General features: G+C 43.7%; 1 protein-coding gene across 5 annotated transcripts in view; it reads left to right on the forward strand.

The window, feature by feature from the left end:
* Positions 1–21,571, forward strand: part of FGGY (FGGY carbohydrate kinase domain containing) — a 402,080-nt gene that overhangs the window by 256,776 nt on the left and 123,733 nt on the right. For all 5 annotated transcript variants that reach the window (XM_070405226.1, XM_070405225.1, XM_070405229.1 and 2 more), the window contains exon 9: positions 10,266–10,373. In XM_070405226.1, the coding sequence (XP_070261327.1) occupies positions 10,266–10,373 (108 nt within the window). The remainder of the gene's footprint in view (positions 1–10,265; positions 10,374–21,571) is intronic.

A 21,571-nucleotide genomic window follows, 5' to 3' on the forward strand; every position in this document is an offset into this window, starting at 1 on the left:
CCTTTTACCACTTAGCACCTGTGTGACCATCAGCATGGCTTTGAACATTTTTTTAAATTAAATTTTATTGGGGTGACATTGGTTAACAGGAACATACAGGTTTCATGTGTGGATTTCTAAGTTACAAAATCTGCATATAGCTACAGAGCTATGATAATCAAAACAGCATGGTATTGGCAGAGAAACAGACACATAGATCAATGGAACAGGTTAGAGAGCCCAGCTATCAAACCACATGTATATGGACAGATACTTTTCGACAGAGGAGCCAGAAATGCACATTGGAATAAAGATGTCTATTCAATAAATGGTGCTGGGAAAACTGGAAAGCCACAGGCAAACGAGTGAAACTGGATGACAGTTTACATATTTCTGAGTCCCCGTTTTTTTCTCGGTAAACTGGAGGAAATGGCGAGAGCATCATGAAGACGCAACGTAAGAATGTGTAGCAACTAATCAGCACGTAGTAGGTACTTGACATATGTGAGCTGCCTTCCCTCCTGTGTTCGTTTGTATTGCCTTTCTAAAAAAAGACGAGAAGCCATTATAATTGTCATTTGTTACATTGTGAGCTAAATCCATTACTGATTAATAACAGGAAAACTCTATTTAAACTCCTCTCACAGAACTATAACCCTGTCCTACATGGTGTCATGTGTTTTACAGATCGCTGCTTTTGTCTCCCTCCCCCCATTCCTCTTTCTAAGGAAGTCCAGATGGGCAGGGATACATTCTCATAAGCTGGAGAGCCTAAGCCAGGGGTGAAAATCAGGCCTGCTTCACACGCAGATGATCTATTCATAACAAAAGCTGCCTCCTGGCCATTGCCCACAGCTGAACACTGTTAGTCTGAAGCCATCATTTCATTTGTTTCTGATTGTCCTGCAGTGTTTACATATCTGAAGTATTAGCCTGGTCTTTTATAGGAGTACAGGCGGAGGGCAAAGCCTCCCAGACCCACTTTCTTTCTGAGTGCCTTTCTTCTGTTTGTCCCTTCCTCTGTGTTACAAGCCATTTCTCTTTTATAGGAACTCATTTACACGGGAAAACAAAATTTAAGTAGTTTCTTTTTTTTTCTTTAACATGAGACTCAACATTCTCAAAGAACTGCTATTTAATGTGGAGAAGAGGGGTAAGATGCCCCTAGATATTCTCTCTCTCTCTCTCCCTCCTCCCCTCCCTTCCTCCCTCCCTCCTTCCTTCTCTGTCATATTAGAAAATTGCAAGGGACTTATTCCATTCAGGGCACAGGAGGAGCTGGGCTGACTCCAGGACAATGTTAAAGAAGGTGCTATCCACCTCTTGTGTCCTTGCCTCTCATTTTTACAACCTTGTTTTCTCACTACGGTGTCGGGTGAATTTCCCGCCAAAATATAAGATGGCGCGGGCAATTATTTAGGTTTCCCGCGCAAAATCAGGGATTTTTATGATACCTATTACCCCAATGGGTATGAAACGGTTCGCATACGCAGGTAGGTATCTTTGTGAACGGCAAACAAACAAATATTTGGTAATACGCAGTTACAATCGGCCCGAGTTTACACGTTTCCCGCACTCCACCGCAAATCTATATGAACCGAGTTAAGACGGCTCCCGCGGAGTACGCGCAATTCACGCGAGCCGACTTAACTCGTTTCCCGCACTCCAAGTGTTAAAAAAAAAAGTGTCTTGGGAAGGGTATGGACTCTTGAGAGTCATATTTGAGTTTAAATCCTGGTTTTTCCCTGTTGGTAAGCCTGGGAATTTGAGTTAATGTTGCTGAAGCTCAGTTTCCTTCTCCATCAAAACTGGGTGTAACGCAGGCTTGCCCAGCACCTTAGGAAGGGGGCTGTGTGTGCAAGTGTCCCACATGGGGATGGCAGAAGGCTTCAGAGCACCTATCACCCCAGCTGATTGCAGTGGCTCCCCGGCACACTGGCCTAGTGCAGAATGGTAAGGCAGAGTGGGGCTTGGATGCTGGTGCAGGTGCCGTTGATGTGCTGTCCCTGGCCACACAGTAGGTAGGCAGAGAATGTTGGGCTTTGCATCCTCTTTCTCCATCCCTCTTTCCTGACCCCTTCCCACCCAACCATCCCTACATGTTAACACTCTCATCAGTTTCCTTTCTTATGGAGCAGGTGTAAAGGATAAACTCCGTCACCCTGAGCACCTCAGCTGACATTCGATAAACGCTGCTAAGTGTATAGCACTTCTGCAGCCACTCAGTAGGGGAGCTACCCAGGTGTCTGTGCAGAGTTCAGTCCTCTTCATCCAGCCCACGTAGCCTTGTCATCTTCGATTCGGCCAGAAATGGCAAAAGAGTTCTGCCCATGAGGATTCCTCAGATCTAGACCTGGATGGGCATGTCCCAAATTCCAGCGCTAAACCTAGGAAGCAGGAATGGGTTCTGTTGGGGAGCACTTCCAAAAGGCAACGATGGATGCAGAGACATGGAAATTCGGACTTTCCTGAGAAGATGCCCTGACATACATCAGCCAAGGCTCTCTTTGCCTTTACACAATACGTTTTTAACAGGGAAAACCCCTCTGGTTTTCCTTATTCCCAGCGATGGATCTTGCAATGAGAAATCAACCCATGTGGGTGATAATGTCCATTCCCTAGAGCTGGTACAACCTCTGGACCCCGCTTTAGCATTCTAGTCAAGATGGTTTCCATTTACTTTTTAAAATTAAATGCCCACGTGTACTCCAATCCATAAAGAAGAAGTACGCCTTGGCCAGGATGGAGGTGATGATATCAACACAGGCTATATATGTATTTCTGGGTCACCGAATGTACCAGGCACTGTACCAAGGCCTATGATAAACTGTGGTGTGTTCAATCTGTACAAATCTAAAAAAAAGTCAAGAATGAACACACCAAGGATCATGATCACACGTCAAGTTTAGAACATTGAGAGTCAAACCAGGAATTCTAAGTCTGATATGTATGAGATGATATCTGAGGCCAGACACTGGTACCAAAGCAAAAGCTCACAACAGGGGAAACAGAGAAACAGAACAGGAAGAGACAGTGTCTGTGACTTAACAGGAAAAATCGGGTATCTGGTGGAGGCGCTGTGTAATAGGGTGCCATGCGCTTGTTGCTAAGGAGAAGGCTGTGTCAACCTTGTCTGCACCTGCTGGTCAGCCTGGGCGGTGGGGCTGCCCCCAGGCATCTGCTTACCTGCACCCTGAGGCCTGGAAGAAGGAGCTGCTTTTCCTAACAGCTAATACAGAATCAAAACAGGGTGTGGGCTGGGCTGGGTTTGAGAACCACCTAATAATTGGTACCTGCTCCCTCCTGGGTGATGTAACAGAAAGAGAAGATAGGATTCTGACGCTGAGGGACCAACTCACTCTGACATCGGAGCAACAGAGCCAAGAATCCACACTGATGCATACTGCACAGACAGAGCAGCCTTCCTCCTCACTGGCTCCCTCCCTTACCTCCCTACCCCCCCTCGCCCGCTCCCTTACAGAATCCACAGAAGAGACCAATAACTGTTTACCTTCCATGGCTTGTTTGGGCTGTGAGAAAAATGCAAGATAAGATTTCACATCTTTGGAGTCATAAGGCTCTTGGTGCTTCCAAGCTGAAAGCCCGTCTGACCTCCCCGGAGCCAGTCGGGCATGTGCATAGAGAGGCCAAGTGTGGCTCCTTGTCCGCAGGGGAAGGAAAGTTTGGGGAAACTTTAGGAAGGCCTCAAAGTTTTCTCAGCTATTCAGTCTCTCTTGCAAAGCAGCATTGGGTGCAGTAATTATCAGTGAGTGAGAAACGTGTGGATTCCATGTCTATTGTGACCACAGCTGGGTTTCAGAATGATGAAGAATGAGGAATCCAGGGTTTAAGGAATCCAGAAAAGTTTGAAAATAATTCAGGACATTGCAGACACTATTTGGCTGCCTCTCTCTACCCCAAATTCGGGGACTCTTTGGAGAGGGGTGACAGACCTGCTCAGTGCCCTCCTGCCCCTCACCCGGCCAAGCCCCAGGACTTCTCTATGAACAGATTTTATTGTTCTCATTTTGCTCCAACGGAAATAAAGGGGTTGGGTTTCTAGGAGGGGCAAACCCGTTACTGGAGGACCCTTAATGTTTCAGAAACCTCCAAACAGAGGCGAGGAAAAGCTGGGGAGCCTGAATGGTGTTACCACTCACCACTTACAGGTGATTGGACATGTGTGATATTCTAGTATTGGTCTTAATGTTATGGACATTGCTCTGTTAGTCAGAATTTTAGCCATGCCCTGCATTTGTGTGGTGCTTCAGGTTACAAAGGGTATTACTTACATATTACATATTAAGTACATGTTATATACGCTTACACACATAACATGTGTTTTGATAGCCTACAATTTGGAAGTACAGAGGGTTAAGGGAAGATGTAGGGAGGAGCACCTAACCCAGCATTGGGGTAGAAGTCAGGGTTTAGAGTGACGGGGCGGGGGGGGCAGCGGGGGAGGCGGGCAACATCCAGCCAGTAGGCTATATAAAGCCCACAAAATCATTTGGTCTGGCCCTGACAAAGTATTAGGGGTGAGTTAAATGTTTGATCAAATATAGCAGGCTAATTTTTGAGTTGGTGATTTTATATGGCCCACAAATGATGTTACAAATATCCAAATGGCCCCTGGCAGAAAAAAGGTTCCCCACCCCTGGCTTAGAGAAAGCTTCCCAGAGCAGTGACTTTGAGCTGAAGGACATGTGAAGGTTAGTCGTCAGACGGTGAGAGGGAATGCCTTTTAAACAGAGGAGAATTTATGAAGATGCAGAGATGAGAAAGAAAATTAGACACTTGGGGGATTTCCTAGGTTTCGATGGGCTTGTGGCAGTGAAAAATGATGGGAGCAAAGGATGGGGAAATGATAACATGTGTGATTAGGCCAGACAAGTAGATAAAAGACAGATCAGAACAGTCTCATGTCATGAGGAACATCTTAAGGATTTAAGTGGGGGAAATGATATAAGTAGGTGAGTGTATTGGAATGATCATTGTGCTGGAGGTATGGAAGCTGGAGGCTCTGAGCCAGACTTGTGCAGGGATGCAGGGTGAAGGACAATATTTGAGACAGGGACACCATCTTAATCACTGTTGCAGTAATCCAAGCAAGAGGTGGTACAGGGCTGGACTAAAATAGTGGCAATGGGGAGAAGCAGAAGAACCTGTATTTGAGAAATAGAGGTGACAGTACATGTGACCTATGGTGGGCAAAAGAGAGAGATGAAAAAGTCAAGAATGGTATCCTAGTAGATGGGTAAACAGGGTACCATTCATTGAGACAGGAACCCCAAATCCAGAGTGGCCCAGGGAGGAAGGAGGGCAGGCTCTATTTTAGACATGTTGAGTAGACATTCAGGTCAAATGTCCAACATAGAACCCAAGAGCAAAATCTGAGTTTGGGATAAATATTTGGGACTCCACAGCCTAAAAATTATTATTACACACATGGGAGCAGATGGGCTACCCTCAGGAGATGTGGTGAGTGAGATGAGCACAGAGGAGGCATGCAGGAGGGAAGAGGAGGAAGAGCCTACCAAAGAGACAGAGCGAGCAAGGGCTAGAGGCTGGACCGAACCAAAGACTCTGGGCGCTATGTCTTTCCCCTGTCCCATAAAGAAATATAATTAAACTGTCTGTTGTTTCACATTTCTTGAGAGCATTTATGTCCTCAAGTATACATTATACCAGTTAGGACTCATACAAAACTCTGTGGTAGATAAGATGATCCCCATTTTTAGATGAAGAAACTGAGTCTCAGATATGCTCAAAGGCTAATAAATGACAGAATCAGAATTGAAACACAGATTAGTCTGACTCCAAGGTCTATCTGTGCTCACACTAATAAACCACATTCACTGCTCTACACGTGCCCTCACTCTTTTGTAGGAGAGGCAAATGATTCATTACATTTGAATCTGAGAAGTGCAGACATGGAGGTGACTGCTTAGAGCCCCCATTCATAAACGGAATTCTCTGTGCTCTCTTTTCGTATTGTGTAGTGAGTAGGGAGTTGGCTGGAATGTGTACAAATGGTTTTTTCTAGTAAGATGATAGCACAGTCCATTTGGAAGGAGAGATGAGCCACCACGGAAATACTCGGTCCCACACATGCTTGCGGCTACCCTCTGAAATTCCCAACCTGGCTGGAGGCATTCAAAACAAAACCTCCTGCTCCCTCCCAGGACCACTGGCGCCTGGAGCCTGCCTCCTGCCCCTGCCAGAGGCTTAGGCCAACCTCCGGGTGATGGGGAGGGGAGGGCAGAAGTTGATGGTGCTGGAGTTGCTCCCTGCTCTGAGCCCAGTCATCTCTCCCCAGGGAGGTGTCAACAGGCGCCTGGGCTTTATCACCGCAGGGAAAGTCAGCCGACAGTAACACAGTAACTCAGCTTTGGGTGAAAAGCAGCCAGTGGCATCCACACATGGAGCCAGGTTGGGCGCACACATGAAAAGAGGCAGGAGCACATGGAGAGGGGCTTCTAATCCCTGCTCTACCACCTCTGATCCGTGTGATCCTGGGCAGTTTGCTGACCCTCCCCATACCTGTCTCTTCAGCTGGAAGTGGGCTGTGGAGGTTTAACCCCACACCCTCGCAGGGTAATTGTAAGCCTGGATGCAGATGTCTACTCACAAGTCACTGGATGTCTGATTTACTCCCCAGCCCAGTGCTGCACCCCAGCTCCTACTAGACTGTAAACTTCAGGAGGACAGGGAATATGTCCCTTACATGGCTCAGAGGCCAATGTTTCTACATCTTTTCATGTTTAAAACAGTAGTTTGAATTCAGTGTGTATGCAATAAATATTTGTGGAATATTTATCCAGCTAATATAAGATCCTGTAGATAGTAGCCATTAAATACAACCATGAAGGCCACAGTCAAGAAACCCTGCAGTACCCAGCTGGTGTGGCTCAGTGGTTGAGCGTTGACCTATGAACCAGGAGGTCATAGTTCGATTCCTGATTGGGGCACATGCCTGTGTTTTGGGCTTGATCCTCAGTGTGGGGCATGCAGCAGGCAGCCGATCAATGATTCTCTCACATTGTTGATGTTTCTCTCTCTCCCTCTCCCTTCCTCTCTGAAATCAATCAAAATATATATTTAAAAAACAAAAACCTGCAGTAATCTTGGCCATAGGTCAGAGAGCAGTGGAGGAAAGTGGGTACTTGGAGAAGCTCCAAGAGATTGCCCAGTGCAACCCCATGAGCCCAGGCCATGTAGGGGCAGAGTCCGTGCAGAAATGGCTTGCTGGAGAGTTCTGCTTGATCAGCTGGGATGGAATGACTCAACTTTATTACTATTATTGTTTTATAATATTATTATTATTATTTTCCTTATTGTTACAGCCTTGTTATCAATCTCAGTGCCTGGCATGTACTGTGCAGCCGAATGTTTTATTTCATTGTGGGTTTCAATAACTTATTTATATTAAAGAATATGTCAAATGTCTGTATACAGTAACAATACTAAATTGAATAACCATGTACCAACGCCTGTGAAAAGCAATATTATGAAGAGAATATTGCCACTATCTTTGAAGTTCAAATAAATGTTAACTATCTTCTTGTTGTATTTTACTTAATATTCTAGCTCTTTGAAGCAATTTTGGATCTTTATTTGAACTTGCCCATAATAAACAATCCTCCAAGTTTATACCACCTGAAAATATAAGATTGCTTCCATATCCTCTTCTGCTTCATTATCGAGAATATTAACTCAGTAGACCAAGGAAGAATCTAGAGACCTCCTTGCATGGTTGCAAGGATATGATCATTCAACCCAGTCACCTGACTGGTCCATCACACATGCCACATTTCAAGGAGAACTAAGGTTTGCTTGGTATTTAACACAAATGATACGCTATTTACATGTGATAGCTTATTTAATCTTTATAAAAAATTCTCCAACATTCATATCATTCCTACCATTTGGAAATGAGTAAACTGAGGCCCAGAAAGATTGCCTTGTGTGAGATCCCCTATAAGCATGGTACAGGAATTAAATCACTTAATCCTCATAAAAAAGAGAAACCAGAACTGGCTAGAATGGCAATTGGGAATAGAATCAAGATAGGACTTTGACTTAATCATGCTCTCTCCTTGTTTCTTCACAAATCTATCAGGGAAAACCTATCAAAAGTCTTTTGGAAATGAAGATTCCCTGACCTACTTGTGTTTAAGGCCAGGTTCCTTCTGTTTGAGTGAGTCCCTGTTGGTTCTAATGGCTCTTGCTTTCTGCCCTTGAAAGGCAAATGAAGGATTCAAGCGGCAACCTAAAATCATGACCATATTTTGGCAGAGCCGTATCTAGAACCTGTAGAGTGTGCCTGGCTGCTTTGTATTTTTATCACCTTGGGCATCTTATTTAACTCTCTGCCTCAGTTTTACACACCTGTAAAATAGTAATAATGATAGAATCTTCCCTCAGGATTTTTATGAGGATTAAGTGACTTCATTCCTGTAATGTCCTTAAAATAAGGCCTTAAGTCAGTACCCACTCAATCTTAGCTGCTGTTGTTGCCAACAGCACCGTTATTAGCGGGAAGCCAGTGTCCTGTACAGACACCTGTCGTCAGCAGAGCAGAATGAACTCTCTTCTTTCGGGTAAGAGAGCAGCCTCGAGGCCAAGATAGCCATCAGCATGCAAACAGCTTTCACAAAAATATTTTTAAATATTTAGGTTGATTGCAGAGGATTAAAGCACTCATAAATATACAAATGTGCTTTCTTTTCCTCCCTCAAAACAAGCTGTACTCGGTTCCTCCACAAGCGCAGGGCCTGGGAGTGTTGGGAAGTGCTGTGGAAAGCATATTGCTGTGTCTCTGCTGCCTTGCTCTCCCCAGGATGTCTGATGAGAAGCATGTGACTCCAAATGCCTGAGCACAAATAGGAGTCCACTCAGATCTTGCTCCCTGGACAGAACCAGGCAGAGCCTCCTGCTGACGTTTCTGAGCAGCAGAACCACAATCTTCTACGAAGTCCTACTGTTTCACCTCAACTGGCGAAATCCTCTAAGTCTAAGCTCATGTCCATTCTCTAAGAAGCCACCTCAGGACCACCTCCCTCCTCACTCCTGGTGCCCCTCCACATTTTCTATTTTTCTCTACCATCCTGTGGACCACACTGTGTGTGTGTGTGTGTATGTGTGTGTGTGTGTGTGTGTGTGTGTGTTTAAAATATGTTTTTATTGATTTCAGAGAGAGAGATAGAAACATCAGTGATGAGAGAGAATCATTGATTGGCTGCCTCCTGCACACCTCCTACTAGGGATCGAGCCCACAACCCAGGCATGTGCCCTGATAGGGAGTCGAACCGTAACCTCCTGGTTCATAAGTCGACGCTCAACAACTGAGCCACACCGGCTGGGCCACCCTGTGTTTTGTTTGTTCGTTTCCTTGTGGAGCTCCCTCTAGATAGGCAGCTTCTTGAAAATAAGAACTCTAATTTATCTCTGTGTCCCGAGGACCCAACAGAGGGAGATGGCATGCTGTGGGGTGATTAGTAAGTGCTGGTAGAAGGAAGGGAATGTATCAGTTATGTATTACCACAAAAATGCTAGGTAACAAACACAGCATCTTAGTGACGTACAATAAGACGTGTTTTTGTTCACACGTCCCTCAGGGTGGTTCTGGTCATATGGGCTTGTTAGCAGCTTGTCGACTAGGAGGGTTTGCTGATCTTGTTTTTGCTCTCATATATGTGAAATGTCACCTGCAACGGCTGGGCTGACGCAGCTCTGCTCATGACTTTCCATCCAGCAGGCGAGCCTGGGCATGCTCTCATGGCAGAGGTAGAGGAGCCAGAGGAGGAGCAGAGAAACACACAGGCCTCTTGAGGGTGAGGCCTGGAAAACTGGCACAGTGTCCCCTCTACCTCATCTGTTGGCCATAAACAACCAGGCTGGCCCAGGTTCAAGAGGTGGGGACCCCACCTCTCGATGAGAGAAGCTGCAAGGCCACTTTGCAAAGGGGTGGATACATGGGTAGGTGGGAAATGGGCATCATGTTCACAATCAGTCCGCCATGGAGAGGGAGCCAGCAAGGAACGTTTTCATTCTTTCCTTCCCACACTGATCTCTTTTGCTATCCTGGCATCTAGGTGGATTTATCAGAAAGGTTTCCACAGATGAAACCATGCCCTTCCTTTAGAGGGAGTGACTTCCCTCCCATGAAAGCTGTAATAAGAAGCGAAATGCCATAGTCATGTAATCACTAGACAGGAGGACGAGAAGGCTCCTTCTAGCCCTAAAGGTCAATATTTTCACATGCCTTGTCTCTTTCTTTCCAGATCAGCAAAGACCCGATTTTCGTACCAGGCGTCTGGGGCCCTTATTTCTCAGCCATGGTTCCTGGGTTCTGGCTGAATGAAGGTGGACAGAGTGTGACTGGGAAATTGGTAAGTTGACACTTTTTTCATTATGATCTGTAACGTTTTTACACCCATGACCAGCTCATTTGTCACACTACCCATACGCTGAGAATCTGGGAGGTTTGCAGGGTCCTAAATCAGAAGAATTAACTTTCTGTTAGTGTGCAGTCTAACCTGTGGAGCATACGAAGCACATGCTTGCCAAAGGAATAAATGTCAGTCTGGGTGGTGATAACTAACCCATCTTCTCATCTATCTTTCACCCAACAATCCTTTCATCATGACAGCAAGACTGGTATTGTATTTTGTGAAAAGGACCACGGTACTCCCCGGCCCAGATCCTTCACTGGTTCTCCATAGCCCTGAGGACATAGTTCAGCAGATTTCTGTGTGCATCATTCCCTTGTGGTGTTTCCCCTCCAGTCCCACACCTGTACTTGTCACCAAGGCTAGATTGTCTTCCTCATATCTTCCCCAGGACTTAGATTACTCCACTCTTCTGTGCCTTTGTGTGTGCTTTTCTCCTGCTCCAAGAGTTCTTTACCACCTTGATCCTTTTACTTGTCCTTTAAGACACAACTCTACTTCTTACCACATTCTGTTATGCTTATTAGTTTACTAATCTGCCTTTTCCAGGAATCTGTGAGCTCCTGAAAGGCAGGAATGCTTCTCTTTGTATCCAGCTCAGTTCTTAGAAGGTACTTGCTGAAAATTTGTCGAATGCCTGCAGTTGTCCAACAGGGAAGACAGAGATCCAGAAACATGAACTGAGCACTGTGCCAGAGGTACAAGGCACAGAGTTGGCACAAAGCAAGGTTAAGAGACTCTTTTCAGGGAAGAAGGCATTAGCGCTGAGCCTTATACGATAAATAAGAACAAACGAGGAAAGAAGGGTAGGAACACTCTTGTAGGCAGGAGAACTGGCATAGGAACAAAGACATGGGAGTGAAAATAACAAGGCATATTTGAGGGTAATTGAAAATGGTCCAGAATTTCAGCTGTGGCATAAACTTGTCTTAGAAGAATGACTTACCATAAAAGAGAGTTGGGCAGGGACCACATCATAAGAATTCCCTGTAAAGCATGCTAAGGAATTGAATTTTATCTATTCGACCAAGACCAAGGGGAACCAGTGAAAGGTTGGAAAAATGGACAGGAATGTTCAGATCTCAGTCATAAAACCTCTGGCTAGCAGCACTGAGAAGAAGGCCTGAGGACATGTGGCTGGAGGCAGGGAGGCCAGTTTTAGTAGGTTCACCCATAGACCAAAAGCCATGAGGGCTTGGATGAGGACGGTGGCGCTGATGACTGAGGTAAGATCGGCTGGCCTCAGAGGGATTAGACCTGGAAGGCAAGAGAAAATGAAACTTAGCCTTACTACCCAACCTCACATTTACTATGTTACATAGAAATCATCTGTTTATAGTCTGATTCCCCATCAACTCTTCTAAATTATTCAGTCAAATTAAAAGTGATCTGCCCAGCCGACATGGCTCAGTGGTAAATCATCGACCTATGATCCAGGAGGTCATGGTTTGATTCCTGGTCAGGGTACATGCCCGGGTTGCTGGCTCGATCCATAGTGCAGGGTGTGCAGGAGGCAGCCAATCAATGCTCTCTGATCATTGATATTTCTATCTCTCTCTCCTTTTCCCTTCCTCTTTGAAGTTAATACGAATGTATATTTTTTAAAACGTGATCTGATCCAAGAAAAAAAAAGACAAAAAAGAACCAAAGAAAAAATATTTTTAAGAAGTGATCTGATCCAGAGCTGGATGGAGATGCAAGTACCTGTTAATGTCCATTTCTCAGTGTATTGCTATTTTATGCTTAGCTGCCTCAAATTCACTTTCAGAGTCAGGGGAAGCATAGGTGGTGGATGGCTTCAAAGAGCATATTCTCTGCCCTTGCTCTTGTGACAGGCTACAGAGACGAATTAAATGAGTTAGACCCCCATCACTCCCTGGTTTTAAGGAGCTCCTTGTCTAGTAGGCAAACTCAGTGAGTGTAAAGTAAATAACATCTGACTGGTCTTCATAACCAGTGCTGGAAATGTCGGGGAGTAAGACATCACTGTATGTCTACGGCACGTTGGGACTGGAGCTTTACATTCTCCTGTTTAAACCAGGGCCATGTATTTATACAGCTTTCAATGTAAATATCTGTTCCTTTTCTGTGACACATTGAAACCCATTACTGAAATATAGCCTTTCTTAACCTTGCATCATGGTGCCATCACCCTTAGCCGACCCAGAACTCATAGAGAACACAGCCCAGAGGCTTTTTACAACAAGGATAAGGATCCAGTAAACCAAGCCTTTGTGCCGGATGCATTGTCCATGGAGCTGTCCATCAACGGGTTTTCAGAGGCTTAGTATGCAAATTGAACATCTGTGTCAGTCTGGAAATGCTTTTCCCAGTATTTGACTCCAAGTTTGCTCTGTTGCTATGGATATAAGCCATCTACATCCAAACGTTATGTTATTGCAGAGAAGAGTTGCTTATTCCTCCTTCCTGAGCCAGAATTTAAATAAAAATGGTAACCTCTTTACCATTAAAAAAAAAACTTCCATAATAGTTCAGGATGGTTTTCCATAGGAGTCATGGGAATTCTAGGCCTTTATCTGGTTAGTTGATTTTGCACCATCAAGCAATCAGGTTGCATTTGTAGTTCCACGTTGGGCAGTTCTATATCTATAGTTTCCTTGGACATATGGATGAGGCATGATTGACTCATGGCTTATGAAGAGTGAAATCTTAGGAAATCTAAACACTAGAATAATGGGGTGAAATCTGAATCAAGAAGAAAACAGACTGTCTACTAAAACATCAGTCCAGGGAGGGCAAGCAAAGAGATAGAAACAAAAAGTAAAATAAGAATAACAATAATGATGGTAATAACAGCAACAACCATCATGGCACCTTACTGAGTGTGTTGTATATCTACGGGAAGGATTTGTGTATATAATCTTGTTAATCCTTGAATGGTATTCAAAAGAGTCACAATGCCTGCTATTTTGAAGGCTTATTTCCCAGGTTTCATTCCAAGAGCTTTTCACGTACTATCTCATTTAGTCCTCTCAAAACCCCTGTAAGATAGGAACAGATTTTGTCCATGTTTTACACGTTGAGGAATTGAAAGCTGGAGTAGTAAGCACGGCCTGGAGAGATTACCGATGCCCTCACAGTGGTCTTTTTACATGGTTCCCTTGCAATTCACCTCTCCTTTTCCTTTCCTTATTCTCCTTTGTTCTTTTATGAATTCTGATCTCTGGTTTTACAGCGCATTGCCGCCATAGAGGACACCCTAGAAGGAAGTGGCATCTTTTATATTTTGTTTCATATGCACATCGTCTCTCATATGCCACGTCTGAAAGTGTCTGTTCATTATTACAGTGTCCCCAGTATATTCTAACCACAGTCATAAATACACCATCTAAAGCAGGAGAGAGGAGAATGGAGATGAGAAGCGAAGCCAAGGGGGGAAAAGAAGAGAGTTTAGAAAAACAAAAATGATATAAACTCTAGATTTGAAAAATAGATATTTTGTCTCATTTCTACAATTAAATACAGATCTTCATCACAAAGCAAGTTCTTCATTCCAAGCATGTGGATAAATTGGTACTTTGCAAAAAATGTCCATCTGGTTAACTTCAGGATGAAGAAAAAATAGGATAGGATCTTTTCTGGCTCTGGAACCCTTGCTGTTTCATCTGACTGAGATTTGGACTCATTTTTTACTCATTTCAAGCTTGTGCCACTAATATTTATTTCCCTTAGAAAAGCACACACCCGTACCCCACAGATGATTGATTTCAGTTACATCAGTCAAGCTCCCATCAAGGATTGTCTCGTGCTTGTCAATACTCTCTCCAGAACACTTGTGCAAAACACATTGCTTTTAGCCCAGACTTTTTCCACAGAACTTAAACTCACTGCATCCAGATGCGGAGCTCATTTCCAACTGGACCTTGGCCATCTCTCTCTCCACGCACCCTTTCCTCTCTTACTTGAAGTCACTTTTATTGTGGGAGGTGTTGGGGAAGGAAGGCTACAGCAAGTTTCTGAGCACCCCTGTGGTGACATTAGCTTTCTGGGATCATCACCTTGGGTTGGGTTTTACCTTTGAATTGTTTGAACCCAGAATTTAAATTTATGAACTTGAGCCACAGGGTCACAATGTAGCAGTTTGCCTGGCCTCCTCCCTAATTTTCAATGCCAGTCAGCCTGGGGCTAGCCTTAGGAAGACAGTCTATGTGTGAAGAGCTTGCAGTATTCACAGTGCTGTACTAGTTACGGAGGTAGTAATTTCATCCCTTCCTTCATTCATTCATTTGTGATTACTCTGAGGCAGTCGAGAATATTATCACATGATTCCTAACCTGTGGGTCGCGAACAATGAAAATACATCCTGCATATCAGATATTTACATTACGATTCATAACAGTAGCAAAATTACAGTTATGAAGTAGCAACGAAAATAATTTTATGGTTGGGGATCACCACAACATGAGGAACTATATTAAGGGGTCACGGCATTAGGAAGGTTGAGAATCACTGCATTATCTTATGGGAAAGTTGGATATACAACTGATAATTATAATTTATTATTGCACATAACGGTAAATTGCACTGCCCTGCAGCCTGCTGGGAATATCTGTTAAGTGCCAAGCGCTTTTGGGCCCTATTCAGATGCAGTATTTTATCTGATCTTCACACCATGTGGATGTGTGTTATGATGTCAATTTTACTAGTGAATAAATAGAACAGAATAAACAGAACAGTAAGGGATCTTGATCAAGGTCTTTTAGTTGTAAATGGGAGAGGCTGATTCAAACCCAAGTCATCTCCCACAAGCCCCAGACCTTTCCAGAACTGGGTCTGACTTGTATGGATATGTGTTTCTGAGTGTGTCTTAGAGTTCTCTTATACATAGATTCCCTTGAGAATCAATTATTGTCAGTTAGTGACTTTCTGTTCAAGCATTGTGAAGCAAATGCAGTTGGCAGGCTTTGTGAGGCCATGAGAGAGACGTACGCATATCAGTATTGACAGGATCTATGTGTAGACATAGGTGTGTCCCCAGCATTTCCCATTAGCTAATTGGAATGATTTCATGGATACAAGGACCAACTCTGCATAAACAAATGTCTCCCGGATCTCTCCTCCTGCCCAGGCGTTCACTATATTTTTTATAAACAACCTGGACTCATACACAGCCAATTCCCTTCTTGCTTCTACTCTTTTCCCTTCTAATTCCTGTCTTAGTCAGTTGGGACTGCTATAACAAGGTAGCATAGACTGGGTGGCTAACATACAACAGAAATTTACTTCTCACAGTTCTAGAGGATGGAAGTCTAGATCCGGTGTCAGCATAGCCAGAGCCCTTTTCCAGGTTACAGAGGGTCATCTTCTTGTGTCTTCACATGGTTGAAGGGTAGAATTCTGGACTCTTCAGACCCTTCTAAGGGCACTAATCCCATTCATGGACTCCATCCACTCTCATGACCTAATCACCTCCCTAAGGCCCCAGCGCCCAACACCATTATATTGTGATTAGGATTTCAATGTATGAATGTTGGGAAGGTACAGACTCTTAGTCCACAATACCCTCTCTAAAGATTGCAGTTAATGCAATCTTTCTAAACCTAGATATGACCTCGTCACTCTTGATAGCTCTCCAATGATCTATGGAATAAAGTCTAATCTTCTTATAGTGATATTTATTTACACAGCTACTATTTACTGAGTGCCTACTATGTGCTAGGCACTGTTGTGAATAAAAAAAAAGTCAGTGACTAAAACAGCCTCTCTGTCTCCCCCTCCAAAAATCTGTCCCCTTGTCAAGCTTACAGAGTAACAAGAGGAGACAGATAATACACAGAACATGATAAAGCAATAAGTAAATGAATCTTATTTCATGAAATAAGTTGTTCAAAGTAATAGAGAAGGAAAGCTTGTGATTCAGGCAAGCAATTTGTAATTTTAAAAAAGAAGGTCAGGGTAGACCTCATTGAAATGACATTCAAACAAACAACAAGGAAGGAAAGGAAAGCTGGAGGAAGAACCTACCAGGCCTAGGGAACAACCAGTGCAAACATCCTGAGGAGGTTGTCTGCCTGGGACATTACAGAAATAGCAAGGAGGCCACATGGATAGAGCAGAGTGAACCAAAATGAGAGTTGTAAGGAATAAGTTCAAAGAGGTACTAGGTGTACTGGTTAATAATGCAGATTTTATAATCAAAGAAAACACTATAATTTCAAGAGAAACATCAAAAATGCTTTATTCAAAGTAACGTCCGTCGCTAGCTACATATTTCCCCCATCTTTCAGGTAATTTTTGGGTACCGCCCCAATAGAACTTTTCTTGTTTTGAGGCAAACCATTCAGAGACCTAATATTCCACTTTTTCGTATGTTTTGAAGTGCTGCTTAGAAAGTGTGTGTGCCATTGATGGGAACAAGTGGTAATCTGAAGGAGCAAGGTCTGGTGAATACAGCAGGTACGTTAATACTTCCCAGGCAAGACCTTTTAACGTGTCTTTAACTGGTTTTGAAGTGTGTGATGGTGCATCATCATGAAGCAAAATTACTTTGCCATGTTTTCTGGCACATTCTGGTCGTTTCATGATCAAAGTGTGGTTCAAATTGATTATTTGTTGTCGGTAGTGATCAGTATTAATGGTTTCACCTGGTTTTAGAAGCTCATAATACACCATACCTTCCTGATCCCAGCATTGTCTTCTTTCCGAAGCGATTTGGCCTTGCAGTTGATGTTGATGGTTGACCTGGATCAACCCATGATTTTGTGCATTTGGGATTCTCAAAATAAATCCACTTTTCATCGCCAGTCACAATTCGATGCAAAAAAGACTTTCTTTTGTGCCATTGAAGCAACATTTTACTGATGACTTTTCGGTTTTCCATTTGTCTTTTGTTCAGTTGATGTGGCACCCATTTTCCTTCCTTTAAAATCTTTCCCATTGCTTGTAAACGATCAGGAATTGTTTGCTGAGCAATGTTTAATCTTTCTGCAAGTTGTTTTTGAGTTTGACATGCATCTTCATCCAATAATGCTTGTAATTGTTGGTCTTCAAACTTTTTTGGTTGACCTGGACGTTATTTGTCTTTCACATTGAAATAATCACTTTTAAAGCATTTAAACCAGTGTTCACAAGTATCTTGAGATGGAGCATGTTCACCATAAGCTTCCTTAAGTATGATAACCTTCAGCAGCACTTTTCTTCAAAATAAAGTAATGAATTAAGACTTCCCACAAATGTTCTTTTTTTTGGCACAAAATTCGACATTTTTAAGCATAAAAATATCTATGATGTTAACACCTTCAGAAGATTTGACATATGAAGTTTTGAAGCTTGTTGTCAAAACAACAAAATAGCATACATAGCAAATTGCATATATATCGACATGTGTGTAACTCCATCTATTGAAAAAAATACGCATTATTAACCGATACACCTAGTAATCAGGGGCCACTGTATGAATTTTAGCTTTTACTCCAATGAAATGGAAATCCATTGGAGACTAATGAGCACACGAGAGATACAATAGACAGGTTTTTAAGGGATGCTTCTTGCTGCTCCCTGCTATGTTGGGAATAACCTCTGGGGTGAGAGTGGGGGAGATGGAAGCAGGTGACCAGAGAGAGGCAGTAATCCAACTATCATCCAGCTGAGAGACGGCGGCAGGGGAGCTGCTAAAAAGTGGTCAGATTTTTATTTATTTTGAAGGTATACCCAACAGGATTTCCTGATGGAGTAGACATGAAGTGTACAGAAAAGAGAGCGGTCCATTTTTGAAGGATAGCATTGTTATCAATGTAGAAGATTGATTAGATGTCACGGAGGCAGGGGGAGGAAGAAGTCAAGAATTACTCCCAGGTTTCTGACTGTAGTAACTGATATACCCCCTCCATTATTTGTCTTCATCTTAGTAAAGAGCACCATCATTTATATTTTATTAAAGCCAGAAAATTAGGATTAATTCTTAACTCATTTCCCCTCTCTGCCAACATCCAATCCATTACAAAGTCCTATTGATTCTAAGTCCAAAATATACATCACCAGTTCATCTTTGGTTCTCCACCTCCTCTCCCAGCACCATTGGCCAAACCATTTTCTCTTTCACACTCTATGTCAAGTGCATCTTAGAGTTGAGTCTTGCTTTTCAATAACCTTGTAATTTCTGCTTTTTTAGAGTGTTTGATCTGTCTACATTTAATGTAAAGATGAATATGGTTGGATTTAGGTTTTCCATTTTGCTATTTATTATGCCTGTTTTTTTCTCTGTTTCTTCTTTTCTGCCTTCTTTTGGCTAAATTGAATATTTTTCAATTTTCAGAATTTTTTTTTTAAAGCATCGAAAACCTGTTTGGCCACTTGATCTGACTATCCTATCTAATAATAGAGAAACATGGTAATTAGCCGTAACTTCGCTACCCTTCCCATTGGTTAATCAGTGAGATATGCAAATTAACTGCCAGCCAAGATGGCGGCCGGCAGCCAGGCAGCTGAAGCGGAACATGAGGCTTGCTTGCTCCAGTGACAGAGGAAGCTAAGGTTCCCCACCTGCCGCCGCCCAGCTCTGAGCTCCTGAAGCAACAGCTCCAAAAGATACAATGTTTCAATTATAGAAGCTAAAAGATGGCGGTTAGTTTGCATATACCAGTTGAGAGGGAAGACTGAGGACAACATGGAGGCCAAGCGGTACAGAAGGAAGCTAAGTAGAGGCCTTGAGGACAAAAACGAAGCCAAGGCTGTGGAGGTGGGAGGCCGGAGGTGGGAGGGCAAGCACAGCCACAGCGGCTGCGAGCCGGATGGGCAGTGCCTGGGAGCAGGAGGGGAAACCCGCCACAGCACCTGGGAGTGGGAGGGGAAGCCCTCCACAGTGCCTGGGAGTGGGAAGGGAAACCCTCCACAGTGCCTGGGAGCGGGAGGGGAAACCCAGCAGGAGAGGCTGGGAGCTGGAGGGGAAACCCAGCTGCAGCAGCTCAGAGTGGGAGCGAAGCCCGCCTCAGTGGCTTTCGCTCCCCTCTCTGCTTCGCTCCAGCCGCTGGAAGCCCTATTCTTGTAGGAATCTTCCTGCAACGGGCCTCTAGTCTATATAATAAAAGCCTAAGCGACCATTACAGCGGGCCGACCAGAACGACTGATTGCTATGACGTACAATGACCACCGAGGGCAGACGATCAATGCAGGAGCTACCCCCTGGTGGTCAGTGCACTCCCACAGGGAGCGCCGCTCGGCCAGAAGCCACTCATGGCTGACGAGCGCAATGGGAGCCTTTCCCACCTAAGGATCAATGAGCCCAGTGGTCAGGAGCAGTGAGCAGGCAGGCAGTAAGGAGCAAGGGGTCCTGGACTGTGAGAGGGATGTCCCCTGCCGGCTTAGGCCCGATCCTAAGGTGGACATCCCCCAAGGGGTCCCGGACTGTGAGAGGGCGCAGGCCGGGCTGAGGGATCCCTGTTTCACCACCCCCGCCCTTGAACCAGTGCATGAATTTCGTGCACCAGGCCTCTAGTATATTATAAACTCTTAGAATTTTATTTTATTTTATTTTTTAAAATATATTTTATTGATTTTTTTACAGAGAGGAAGGGTGAGGGATAGAGTGTTAGAAACATCAATGAGAGAGAAACATTGATCAGCTGCCTCCTGCACACCCCCTACTGGGGATGTGCCCACAACCAAGGTACATGCCCTTGACCGGAATCCAACCTGGGACCCTTGAATCTGCAGGCCAACGCTCTATCCACTGAGCCAAACCAGTTAGGGCGATTTTCAGAATTTTATTTGCATTTCTATATACGTTTTAGGCATCATTTTTTCTTATGAGAAGTCAACTCATCATTTGTTTTTTATTTTTTTGTTAATTCTCACCCGAGGATATTTTTCCATTGATTTTTAAGGAAAGTGGAGGAGAGAGAGGGAAAGACAGAGAGAAACATCGATGTGAGAGAAACACATCGGTTGGTTGCCTCCTACTTGCACCCAACCAGGGCCTAGGCCAGGGAGGACCCTGCAACCAAGGTACATGCTCTTGACCAGAATCAAACCCAGGACCCTTTCGTCCGCAGGCTGACTCTCTATCCACTGAGCCAAATCAGCTAGGGCTCAACCATCATTTGTATTATTCTTCTGCTGTGTACAGTGTATTATTTTTCTCTGGCTATTGTTAAGATTTTCTGTTAATATCTGGTTTTTAGTACGGTGTGCTCAGGTGTGGTGGTCTTTGGATTTATCCTTCTCCCTCCAGATTTGAATTTGTAGATTTCTGTCTTTCACCAAGTCTGGGGAATTTTTAGCATCTATTTATTTAAATATCTTTTTCTACTCCATTTGTTCTCTCTTGTTCTGCTGTAACTCCAAGTACACATATTTGAAAATTTTGGCTGGTATTCCACAGGCCCCTGAGGGATTCTGGTGGGGTTTTTTTTCTTCCCTCTCCTCCTCAATTAGATACTCTTTCTGTTAGGTCTGTTTTCAAGTTCATTGACTCTTTTCTCTGTTACCTCCAGTTAGCTGCTAAGCCCATCCACTAAATATTTATTTCAGATATTATATTTACCAAAAGTAGAATTTTCTTCCTTTTTGGGGCTTTAAATCTTTATTGTTGAAAGTTTTACATATCCCTTTCCCCCCAATGACCCCTTCTAGCATACCTCTGCCCTCCACTTCCAGCCTTCACCACCCTATTGCCTATGTCCATGGGTTATGCATATATGCATACAAGTTCTTTGGTTGATCACTTCCCACCCCCACCCACTTCCCTCTGAGATTCCACACTCTGTTCCATGCTTCCATGTCTCTGGATCTATTTTGTTCATGCATTTATTTTGTTCATTGGATTCCACATATGAGTGAGATCATATGATACTTGTCTTTCTCTGACTGGCTTATTTTGCTTAGCATAATACTCTCCAGGTCCCTCCATGCTGCCTCAAAGGGTAAGAGATCCTTCTTTTTTACTGTTGCATAATATTCCATAGTATAAATGTACCACAGTTTTTTATCCACTCGTCTACTGATGAGCACTTGGGCTGTTTCCAGATCTTAGCTATAGTAAATTGTGCTTCTATGAACATAGGGGTGCATATTTTCTTTCTGATTGGTGTTCTGGGTTTCTTAGGATATAGTCCCAGAAGTGGGATCATTGGGTCAACTGACAGTTCCATATTTAATTTTTTGAGGTAACTCCATACTGT

The sequence above is a fragment of the Myotis yumanensis genome, unplaced genomic scaffold (genome assembly GCF_028538775.1).
Source record: "Myotis yumanensis isolate MYYU_CA2020_CCGP unplaced genomic scaffold, mMyoYum1.0.hap1 SCAF_2, whole genome shotgun sequence".
In the NCBI taxonomy this organism is placed as follows: domain Eukaryota; kingdom Metazoa; phylum Chordata; class Mammalia; order Chiroptera; family Vespertilionidae; genus Myotis; species Myotis yumanensis.